The 12,724-nt window shown below is 39.0% G+C and overlaps 1 protein-coding gene across 8 annotated transcripts in view; it reads right to left on the bottom strand.

Moving 5' to 3' along the window:
* Window positions 1-12,724, bottom strand: part of AK9 (adenylate kinase 9) — a 117,463-nt gene that overhangs the window by 16,572 nt on the left and 88,167 nt on the right. For all 8 annotated transcript variants that reach the window (XM_041759135.1, XM_041759768.1, XM_041759067.1 and 5 more), the window contains 3 exons: window positions 10,763-10,828; window positions 2,678-2,884; window positions 2,102-2,320 (listed from right to left, as the gene is read on the bottom strand). In XM_041759135.1, the coding sequence (XP_041615069.1) occupies window positions 2,102-2,320; window positions 2,678-2,884; window positions 10,763-10,828 (492 nt within the window). The remainder of the gene's footprint in view (window positions 1-2,101; window positions 2,321-2,677; window positions 2,885-10,762; window positions 10,829-12,724) is intronic.

Genomic DNA, 12,724 nt, shown 5'->3' with positions numbered 1-12,724 from the left:
AAGGCTGCTTAACGCATAGGTAGAGGAATGGAGTGGGAGGAATGTTCCCACCTATTTGCATTAGTTCAGGATGAAAACTGGGTAATTAATTGATGTTAGGTCTGGATATCTTTTTTTTTTAGAGCATCAGATGGCCAAGTATCAGCCCATAGGTATGAAGCAGTACGGTTCTGTATCACTCCTTACCCAGAGCTACCCCAAGACAGTTGTCACAGGTCAATGGTATTGTCAATGTCATCATTTTTGGGCTGGAGTAAATGCTGGGTATAAGAAGAAACTCAGGGGTGGTGTGGGAATGTCTGCTGTATATATTATATTTGGTAGTAAAAAAAGCTGAAAGTCTAATGATTCCATTTCAAATTCCCAAATTAAGTGAGAGTCCTTGCAGTAGTTTCTGCTATTGCTCAGAATCCCTAGCATGTATCCTTTCTCTTCTATAGGCCAGAATACCCATAGTGTCATCAAATAAGAAATATCAAACTGTCATGCACCCAGAAAGATTCCCAAACAGCCCTGAAAAAATGATTACTTTTATGCTTAAACCCCTCCTATGACCATGCACTCCTTTCTCCACAAGGCATTTTTGTATAATCCTAATTATGTTTGGACACGAGCCCTTTCTCCCTAAATAGGGTTCTGACTTCGTCTACTTCTTCCCCTTTCTTGCTCATCTCAGAGAGAAGGGCAGGACTATCTTTCAAAAGCTTTCTAGGTGATTCTAATACATGTTTAACTCTATCCAATTTTCTATGGAGGGCACTGTCATAGGTCTCTATCCTCCAGCATGAAAAGGTTTCTCTTGACATTCTACAGCTAAGATAAAGAAGATGGCACAATTAAGTAGAACTGAAATTGACTGTGTCAATATCAACCAGGAAGGAGGTTTCCAGTAAATGCACATGGCTCCATTTTGGATCCCATCCTCCAAAATACTTTTTCTCTGTGACCAATAACAGTAATATATATTAATAACAACAACAACTTTTGTTGAGAACTTAGAAAAAGCCAAACACTGTTGTAAGCACTTTACAGTAATTAACTCATTTAATCATTGTAGCAATATTGTAAGATAGGGACTATTCTTATTCCCATTATGCAAATAGAATGACTCGGAGAGGTTAAGTAATTTGTTCAAGGTCACTCATCTAATAAGTAGTGGTTTTGAACTCAGAAAATCTGGCTCCAGAGGCCATGATCTTCTCCACTGTGCAATGTCACTGATGGAAATAAGAAAGTACACAGGTCAAGCGAACAAGTCGCTATTGCATGACATTTTTAAATTGTTTTTATAGAACTTAATATCATCTCAAGATATTTGTATGTTTACTTATTTATTGCTTATCCTGTCTCCCCAACCCAACTAGAATATAAGCTTTAAGACAAAAGAAACCTTGTCTGTTTTGTCCAATACTCTATTCCCAGGACTAGAACAATGGTTGGCATGTTCTTGGTTGAGGCTTGTTGAAAATCATCCCACATGTGAGGTTACTGAATTCCAACTGGATTAAATCTGTCCACACTGCATAAAAATATGGTACTTAGAAATGCTTATTATGAACGCTGATGTCACATTTTATATTGTGTCTCACACTTTCCAGAGGACTTTGTACTCTCGGATTTGATCACAGTGGCCTTGGTGGCATTATTCTTTCATCTTAAAGGTAAGGAACCAGGCAGGCTCTTAGTACAGAACTAGATCTTAGTACAAGGTCTGAGACCCTAGTTGCATTAAATGACTTGCCTAAAATTAAGTGGCAAATTAGTACCAGAGGTTGGCTCTTTATATTTATTTATTTATTTATTTATTTATTTATTTATTTATTTATTTATTTTTTGAGGTTGGCTCTTTAGAGCTATCTTCAGCTACCCATCTTCAGCTACAAAGTTAAAACCAAGTTGGAATTGTGTTATCTCTATAGAAGTAGATAAAAGAAATGAATCCCTTTGATTACTGTTCATACTTGAGAAAGAGAAAAAATCATGTTTTTAAGAGTACTGCACAATGCTTATAATTTTTGAAATTATCCTCTGTCTTCTTAGACATATTTTAAAAATAAAAGAAAGAACATACATAGTCTTTAGATGCCTTTGCTGACATTACCTTCACAGGGTCCCAGTAGCCAAATGCACTTATATACTTATAGGTGTAGCTAAGCATTTTCTGGGCAAGGTGTGATGCTATTGGATAACATTTTTCAAAAATACTCTCACGATTCTCCACCAGTGGCTTCAGTTTCAAATGCATACTGTATTGTACAATGTGGATTTTCCGAGCTCCATTAACCAGAATTACTGGTATCAAAAGCTTCTCAAGTTCATCCTGATGGAAAAAAAAATTATAAAACCTAATATTTTTAATGGAACGAAATCTGGTCACAGTACATAGATATTGCTGGTAACTGACTACTTCAGTCAAAAGAACAAACGTTTTTCAGCTTCTGAGTGGCTGCATATTGGCAACTAAAACTTTTGACTCCATGTGGCTTCCATGTTGCCCTTGATTTATTCACTTGTTTTCATGAAACAATGCAGGTGGTGCCAGCAAAAGGGAAGATAGCCCTAAAATACACATTTCTTTTGAAACATTAAAAAGGAACCAAGGCATAAACCAAGTTGCATTTGTTTCATTTTCAAATGTTACATTTTGAATTATGGAAAATGAAGGAAAAGTAATAACCTGTATTACTTGTAAATTACTCATATCTGCTTCAAATTTTTCTCCCAGTTCACCTCTCAGGCGTTCAAGTGCATCAATTTCCTGTTCTTCATCTTCCTCGCTCATCACTTCCTCATCTTTTGGAAATTCATCTTCAAGGATGTTGTCAATATCATCTTCATCTTCTTCAGGCTCTTCTTCACTAAAGTCTTCATCTTCTCTACTAATCTAAGGAAGAAAATATTCTCTTTCACTATATATATAAAATATGTAACAAACCACTCTGCTGTCTAATCATTTGGAATATTTTATGTAGCTGAAGATTGGCTGGTATGGCAACATTCATTGAGTACACAGTACAGTTTAAATACCTGGCATCCAGAAATTTCATTCCTTTAAGACTCTGACACCATACTGATCCCAAAGTAAATACATAAGCAAGATATTAAATCCTATTTATGCCAATGGTTGCCAGAAAGTTACACTTGTTTATGTAGAATTTTTCTTTTAATTCCAGTTAGTTGACATATGTTATGTTAGTTTCAGGTGTACAATATAGTGATTCAATAATTCCATACATCACCTGGTGCTCATCACAACAAGTGCACTTCTTAATCCCCATCATTTGATTAACCCATTCCCACATCCACCTCCCCTCTGGTAACCATCAGTTTGTTCTTTGTAATTAAGGGTCTGTTTCTTCTTCTTCCATCCACCTCCCCATGTGGTTGATATCTCCATTGCTTTGGGGGTTGGGGGATCAGGAGTTCTTACTGGAGTGCCATCTCCCTCTTCACCATCACAGGCTCCTGGTGCTCAGGATGCCACTGGCTCTGCAAATAGCAGCCATGTGCAGATCTGGGCCATATTTGGTTCTTGTGGATCGTGCGCCTGATGCTGCTGAGGGCCCACACATTCTTGTTCATGGTAGTTCACATGTAGGAGGTGGCGAGTTTTCACTGGTTAGATCTCTGCTTCATGACCACCACTACATCTCTGTGGTGGGCGGCTGGCTCCACACCCACAGCCTTGTGGTGAGTCTGCCCATTTGGTGCGAGGAGTTGTGAGCCTTCAGGTTGGTTATTGGGCTGGGCACTGTATGTCTGCTTGTTCCTCTTGATCTGGAAGCTGGAGCAGTTTCACAGGATCATCCACTGCAGGTTGGTAGACTTCCACCATGGAAGTCGCAAAGAGGAGTCTGTTTCTTGATTTCTCTCTCTCTTTTTTCCCTTTGCTAATTTGTTTTGCTTCTTGAACTTCACATATGAGTCAGATCATTTGGTATTTGCCCTTCTCAGACGGACTATTTCACTTAGCTAATACTCTCTAGCCCCATCTGTGAACGTTACATCTTTTTGGTAGTCTTCAGTAACAATATTTAGTGGAACTCAAGGAGAATAAATCCCTAGCTGTTTTAGCTTGGACAATATCAGTTTCCTCATCTGTGAAATAGGAATAATAAAAGTACCTATCTCACAGGGATGGTGGGAGAATTAAATTACTTAATACATGCAAAGTCCTTACTTAGAAAAGTCAGCACGTGGTAAGCATGAAATGACAGCTATTATTGTGTCACGATAGCTATTGTCACTTTGCATAAAGCACTGTATTAACAGAACAGTCTATCCCTTCAGGGGTTTATAGCCCATCTGAAGAAAGAAAAATAATACATAAATGATTTAAAGACCATGGCAGGATATCGGTACCAGGTGGTGCTGTACAGGCTTTAACATTTATCCTCCTACACTGCCGTGACACTCTTTTCCCCCTGAAGTATTCCTTGTATCAGTTGGAGCACTAACTGTAGGTTGGAAACCAGAACTTTTCCTAACTCCTTTCCCTCCATCTTTGTACATCCAGTTCCCAAGGACTGTAATCCTAAACAATGCCCTAGACTCTCTTCTTTCCCGAACTGCCCCACTATTTGCGCTTTCATTATCTCTTGCTTGCAATCTCCTGCTTAACCCTTGTTTCCTCATCTTTCTACTGATTAGACTCTGGTTCCTTTAAAGAGAACCTTGAGCTGGGATTTGGCCTTGCAGGTGCAGGGAGGAAGATGAGGGGATTAGGTTGCTTCCTGCTCTGTGTGGAGGCTCCTCTCTCTCTGAAAGGAGTTTGGCTATGGGGCAGTGGTTTTCAGTTCTGTTTGTGTGAATTTTGAAACCATTTGGTTCTCTTACTACTTTTTCCTTTTCCTTTCCCTTTGGCAAAAAAATCAAATCAAATCAAATCCTGAGATTTGATTTTCTAAGGATCATGGGAAGTATGGTGGGATGAATACACACTGCAAACCAGGGACATCTCAGTTCTAGATGAACTTGTACTCACCTCTTTTTGGCTCTACTTAATAGTTCTTCCAACTTGTTTGTTAATTTAAAAAAAACTATGTAAGTTTAAAAATAGATTCATTTTGGAGTGTCTGGTTGGCTTAGATGGTTGGGTGCCTGACTCCTGATTTCAGCTCAGGTCATGACCTCTGGGTTGTGGGATAGAGCCCTGATTCAGGTGCTGTATTCAGCATGGGGTCTGCTGGAGATTCTCTTCCTCTCCCTCCCCTCACTCTCTCTCTAAAATAAATAAATAAATAAAGTCTTTTTTTAAAAAAGAAAAAAATAGATTCATTTTTGCTAAAAGGATAAAATTATATAAGATTATATAGGGTAAAAATATTTCCTTTCACACTCTCATCTCTATCTCCATTTTCCTGCCTAGAAATAATTTTGGTTAACAACTTGGTTAAGATCCTTTTAGATGTTTATACCTCTCATACTCCTGCACATACAAAATTATATTTTACACATAAATGGGATCATTCTATATTGTACCACTTGCTTCTTAAAAATATAATCTAGCAACGCATTTAAATTTCTTTCCATATAAAAACACACATCTTTTTATTCTTATTTAGCCATTCCTGCATTTTAAAAATGTTTTCTTTGTTTCTTTTTTTTTTTTTAAAGATTTCATTTATTTATTTGAGAGAGAGAGACTGCAAGCACAAGCAGAGTGAGAGGCAGAGGGAGAGACAAAGAAAGAAACAGACTCTCCTCTGAGCAGGGAGCCCCATGGGGGGCTGAATCCCAGGACCCCAGGATCATGACCTGAGCTGAAGGTGGACACTTAACTGCCTGAGCCACCCCAGTGCCCCCAAACAAGAACTTTAAAGCAGTTGTTATCTCTATGACCAATGAGGAAAAGAAAAATACTCTCACAATAAATGAAAAGATAGGAAATCTCAGGAGGGACTAAAAAATATAAAAACAAACCAAATGGAAATTTTGGAACTAAAAACTACAGTATTTGAAATTTTAAAAGTTGTCAGATGGGGTTAATAGACTGGAGATGACAGAGGGAAGAATCAGTGAATTTGAAGATAGATCACAATAAATGATCTAACTTAAAGAAGAGAGAAAAGACTGAAAAAATCAACAGCCCCAACGTCCTCTGGAACAACAGTGAAGGATAACCTATGTGAAATTGATTTTCAGAAGGAGACAGAGAGCAAATAGGACAGAAGAAACATTTGAAGAAATAATGACCAAAGTTCCCCTAAGCTAGTGAAACACATAAATTTACAGATTGAAGAAGTTTAGTGAACCCCAAACTAGATAAATATGAAGAAAATGGCATGTAGGAATATCATAATCAAACTATTGAAAAGCAAAGTTACAGAGAAAATCATGAAAACAGTCAAGTAATGGGAAAATAACTCAAATGACCACATTCTTCTCATCCCTCTGGTTTCCATCACACCACAGGAATGAATGAAGAGCAACAGAAATGAATAAATGTAAAGGACTTATTTTCCTCTTAATATATTTAAAATACATATGACTGTTTAAAACAAAAACTACAGGGATCCCTGGGTGGCGCAGCGGTTTGGCGCCTGCCCTTGGCCCAGGGCGCGATCCTGGAGACCTGGGATCGAATCCTGCATCAGGCTCCCAGTGCATGGAGCCTGCTTCTCCCTCTGCCTGTGTCTCTGCCTCTCTCTCTCTCTCTCTATGTGTGACTATCATAAATAAATAAAAATTAAAAAAAAATAAAACAAAAACTACAATTTTTTTCTTATGGAGTTTATAATATATTTGGTTGTAAAACAAATGACAAGTAGAGCATAAAGGGTGAAGGTGGGTGTAAATGGACTTCCACAGTCACAGGTTTCTACAGTTTTACATGGAATAATATCGACTCTATGTAGAGTGGGAAAAACTAAGGATGTATATGTAACAGGGAGCAACCGTTACAAAATAATACATAGAGGTATAACTAAAAAGCCAATAGATAAATAAAATGGATTTGTAAAATACATTCAAACAATCCCAGAGATGACTAGGATAGGAAAAGAGAAAATAAAGAGGACAAACAGAAAACAAATAAAATTCATAGTCTCTAGAAATAGGACTAGATTTGGGATAAGCTCTCTCATAAATTTCTATGAGTAGGGAAAGGTAGGGGCAAGGCTACAACTGAGTAGAAGTTTATGCCAGGGGGCACCTGGGTGGCTCAGTGGCTGAGTGTCTGCCTTTGGTTCAGGTCATGATCCTGGAGACCCGGGATCGAGTCCCACGTCAGGCTCCCGGCATGGAGCCTGCTTCTCCCTCTGCCTGTGTCTCTGCCTCTCTCTCTCTGTGTGTCTCTCATGAATAAATAAATAAAATCTTTTAAAAAAAGTTTATGTTAGGAGGGTGATGGAGATTACACTCAGAATTCTTACAACTAGGGAGGAAAGGAGATAGGAAGAAATGGAGAGAAGAGAAGTATAGACTTGTGTGCTTGTGAGGAGCACCAGGTGATGCATGGAAGTGTTCAATCACAATGTCGTACATGTAAAACTAATAATACACTGTATGTTAACTAACTTGAATTTAAATAAAAAACTTTAAAAAACCCCCTCAATCCCCAACCTCTATACTTCATACACACCTTTGCTTTCTGATCCATCCCAAAGAGCTCTCTGCACATATACCTTTGGACCCATATGCTCTGTCTCGTCCCTGGAAGGCCTCAAGGATGGTCTTGGCCTGGTGCTTGGTCCTGAGCCTTGTTTCAACATCATTTGGACCCTGACTTTGGCTTCCCCTTCGTACTGAAGGTATTTATCTCTATGAACTATTCACCTGGGTGTAGTCCCTCCCAGGTCTGCTGACTTGCGGCTCTGGCTCCTTGTCCTGGCTCTCTATAGCTTTCTCCTATCTGTGGCTATCTACAGCTCAAGAGATTGAGGCACCAGAGAAGGAGCTGGGGAAGAGGAAGAGAGCCAAGATTCTGGAGCAAGGGCCAGGAGTAGATGCAAGGCCTCGGAGGAGTTGGAAAGTATGCAAATGAAATCTCTCTACTAAGTGATTTTATTTAGAATATTCTTTAGTCACACTGGGAGCCTGAAGTTCCACCAGATGGCGACATTTTCCTACAAAATTAATGCAGACGGTCCCCATGAGACTGAAGTAATTTCTGACATTAAAAATCTGTTACCTGCTGCAAAAAATTCAGAGAGGAAGGGCAAGGGTTTTTGTTAAGGAGGAGAGGGCAAACCTGGGAAGGGCTTCATTTGCATGTGGTTCCCCAATTAGCTGTGAAAAGGTGAGTCATGGAGCTGCACCTGCCTTACGAAAGGCAAATGATGAGAAGGCCCCGGTTCTGTTCATGAAAGCAAGCTCCAGGGTCTGTGTAGAGTCAGCATGGATTCGAGTCAGGGTATCACATTAACTGATTACAGCAACCACACAGGAACCACACTCAAGTGATCCTTGAGACACTGCATTTGGTTTAGTCCTCCTTTGAGTCAATAGTAAGACATGTAAAATCCTCATCAAAGGAGTTAAAAAAAAATCAATACACAATTTTCATCTTTGATTCATCAAAAATCTCAGGAATTATCTTCCTAAAGTCAGTTTGTATAAATTAATTGCGTGGGATACACAGCCAGTTTTGTAAGAGTAAGTCTCAGGAGAGCTAACAGTTTACAAAAACCTACTTGATTTATAAGGATAGAATATTGAATTTTTGAATGAAAAATAGTAAGAAATCCCACTAGTCTAATGTTAACAAATAGAAAAAAATGATAAATTAAGAACATTTAAAATTTATCCTGAAAATTGACTCTCTTGGAGCACCTGGGTGGCTCAGTAGGTTAAATGTCTGCCTTTGGCTCAGGTCATGATCCCAGGGTCTTGGGATTGAGCCCTGCATCAGGCTCCCTGCTCAGTGGGGAGCCTGCCTCTCCCTCTGCCCCTCACCCGACTTGTGCTCTCTCTAGCTCTCTCCCTCATTCTCTCTCAAATAAAATTTAAAAAAGTAACTCTTAAGAAAAAGCAGATTTAACTAAACAATAGCAAAGAAGAAAAATTAAAGTATTAGTTCAGGAAACTAGGTATTATTAACTTTTTTTTCCACTTTACAATGAAAAACACCTAGGTTTAGAGAAATTAAGAAACTTGCTCAAGGTTATACAACAGCAGCAAAACAACTGTTGAGTGCCTACTATGTGTCAGCACTATGTTACATACTGGGGAGCTGGCAGTGAACAAAGTCAGCAAGAACCCCAAAGTCTGGAGTGTTTTGGTAATATGTTGCTGAGACAAGTGGGGTGATCCTTAAGGGGACCACTAGGGATTCCCAAGGGCTGGAGGTAGTTAACTATGCTTGAGCTCAGGTTAGGACATGGGGTTTTATTTTATTATTACTTTTTAAAAAAATCCTAAACCTCAGTATGACTCCTTGAACAGAGTAGAATTTCAGAACATGTTTGTTCAGGGAATGAACAGTAGAATGAGGCCAGAAGCTTCTGACAGTTTTGTTCATGGCTGATCCTCCAGTGTCTGAGTTGCGCCAGGCATGCAGTGAGAGGTCAGATTAAGGTTTGCTGATGGACCGGCTGACTGGCTGAGTGAAGATTCGGGCCAATAATGGAGAGGAGGGCACTTGGTCCTTAGACGGTGCCACAACTTTCTCAGGCTAATGGTTCTAGGCCTACTTTTGGTTGTAGATACTTTGGACAAGGAAACAATTGTTCCTGCCCCTATTCTGCAATGTTTTGACCCCCTGTTACAGTTGGGGTGCTTGGTATCAGCGGTCCCCTGTACTTAGGGCCAGCATGTCCATACAAGGGGGGATACACGGTTCCATGTGTGGCAAGTCCTATCTCCTGTGATTCCTCTCTTCTCCTTCCCCTTGTGGGGTCGGACCTTCATATACAGATGGAGATCAGATCCTGGAAGAGTCAGTCTTGAAAAGATGGTACAGGGTGCTTTATGCCAGGAGGAAATGGCAGGAGCTGGGAACCACCTTACTGTTCGCCTTGGTTACAGGGACGACCTGTAAGCTGCCCGTATAGACAGGAGCCTCAGGTAACTGCAGAACTAGCGTGTCTAGCACACACCCCTCTTCAAATTCTGTACCCAGTAAGCGGGGCAGTAGCACTGCGGTCAGCTAGGTCATTTCGGGCACAGCTCGAAACAAAACAGAATCCACAATCCTCAGGGTTTATCTTTTTGAAAAATCAGCAGATGGAGAAAAGGAGCTGCACCGAGGATCCTGCAGAATATAGAAGTCTGAGGGTTCCCAGGCTCTGCCTCGTTCCATTCTTTATCTCAACATAATCTATGTTTTAGGCCCAGCACAGAGGCATAGACTCCGTGTCTAGACCCCAACCCCAGGCTCCCAGCCTATCTCCCTGTGGCGTGGGCTGCAAGTGTGAAAGGCAAAAATGAAAATGCAAAAAAGAAGCATAGTTTACCGTCGCATTATATTTTGAATTGATTATTTAAACCCCTCTGGTGGTTTTCTTTCCTCTAAGAAGGTTCATTTTTCTGATTATAAAAATAATAAAAGGTCACTGTAGACAACTTTAGGGTAACAAAAAAACTAAAGATAAAAGTGATATACAATCTTACTATTCAAACATGAACTCTGTGGACTTCAAGACTTTTTCTAAGCATCTTTTGATTTTATACTGTTGATATATAAAAACATATATAATATAGAAATATTATACTATGGATAGTCTGTTTTTATTTTTATTTTTTTTTATTATTTTTTTTTTAATTTTTTTTTGGATAGTCTGTTTTTAAAAAAAAAAAAGCAACCCTTTTATTACTTACTTACCTCCCCTTTCTGTTTTTTTTCTCTCTCTGCTATAAGTTCAGCCCTTCTTTTAGAAATCATATCATCCTGTTAAAGAAAGAGACATTTAGAAGTTTTAATGGATAATGATACAATTACTTTTTGTGTATATATATATATATATATATATATATATATATATATATATATTTCTTCCCAAAGTGGGAACAACATTTGGATGGAAGAATGGTAAACTTTCCAGAAAACCATGGGATGGTGGTCATTATCCTACTACGTCCTTGAACCTCTGGAGCTTCTGATGAGGTATTTCCCTCCAGAGCCATAAACAGCCCCTGGAAACCAGACATTCTTTCTACAAACTTTAGACTAACATTTGGAATTTATTATTTATTTGTTTGCTTTGGTAAAGAGGCAGATTACGTACCTGGAGAAATAGGGAAGTACTTGGAGGCAATGTGTTGAAAATGTCTGATAGTCTTTTATCACGCTAATAAAATACAGCCTAATAATGTATTACATCATTTAAGTCAGTGTCTCACAGAGTTGGAACTAACTGATTAGTTGATTTTCTGACAAATAGCTCAATGCCTTTGATCTCGGTGGGGTTTTTTTGTTTTGTTTTGTTTTGTTTTGTGAAATTTACTAATAACAAAATACATCTCCCCATACCTTCCTCCTGCCAAGGTTGTTCCTTCCCTGTGGGCACGTGGACCAACCACAAGCTCTCTTCAGCGTGGAAGCCCTTCACGTCACTTCACGCTGCTTTCATGTCCCATCGTTGTCTTCCTAGTTCCAGATCTGAAAGCCTCATTCTTTTTAACCTTGTCTAGATCTAGAGATTTGCCTCTTTAAGACATGTCTTACACATGGAATGAATCATATGGTATGGATCATTTTTTTTTTTTGACCTGGCTTCTTTTACTAAGCATAATGATTTTCATCCATGTTGTAGGGTGTTATCTAAAGTTTGTTCTTTTTTAATATTGACTAGTATCCGTTATATGGATATTCCACACATCTATTCATTCATTCATCCAGCTTTATACAATTGTAAGATATTTATTGATTTTTTAAAGATTTTATTTTTATTTATTTGACAGAGAGAGAGAGAGAGAGGGACATAGCAGGGGGAGCAGCAGGCAAAGGGAGAGGGAGAAGCAGGCTCCCTGCTGAGCAGGAAGCCTGTTGTGGGGCTCAGTCCCAGGACCTTGGGATCAAGACCAGAGTCGAAGGCAGATGCTTAACCGACTGAACCACCCAGCTGCCCCAAACTGTAAGATATTTAATCAAACTGTGTATATTGTGATGATTTGACATAGGTATACATTTTAAAAGGACTCTTCCCATTTAATGAACACATTCATCACCTCAATATTTGCCCCCCTTTTTTTTGTGACAACATTTAAGTTCTACTCTCTTGGCAAATTTTGACTACACAATTCGATGTTATCAACTATAGTCACCATGTTATACTTTAGATCCTCAGATCTTATTCATTTTATAGCTGAAAGTTTGTACCTGTTACCAACTTCTCCCTATTTCCCCCACCCCTCAGTCCCTGGCAACCACTTTTCTACTCTCTGTTTCCATGAGTTTGAATTTTTTTTACATTCCACATGTAAATGATACGATGTACTATTTGTCTTTCCCTGTCTGGCTAATTTCATTTCGCATAATACCCTCAAGTTCCACCCATGTTGCAAGTGGCAGGGCTTCCTTCTTTCTCATGGCTGAATAATACCCTATTGTAAATACAGCATCTTTTTTATCCATTCATCCATTGACAGACATTTAGATTGCTTCCATATTTTGGCTATCGTATAAATGCTGCAGCAAGGAACACGAGAGTGCTGATCTTTCTTCCATCTCCTGTTTTCATTTCCTTTGGATATATACTCAGACGTAGGACTCCTGGATCATAAAATAGTTGTATTTTAAAACTTTTGAGAAACTTCCAAGCTATTTTCCCCAGTGGTTGTACCA

This window comes from Vulpes lagopus, chromosome 1 (genome assembly GCF_018345385.1).
Source record: "Vulpes lagopus strain Blue_001 chromosome 1, ASM1834538v1, whole genome shotgun sequence".
NCBI classification, from domain to species: Eukaryota; Metazoa; Chordata; class Mammalia; order Carnivora; family Canidae; genus Vulpes; species Vulpes lagopus.
This window is presented reverse-complemented; position numbering and strand designations above follow the sequence as displayed.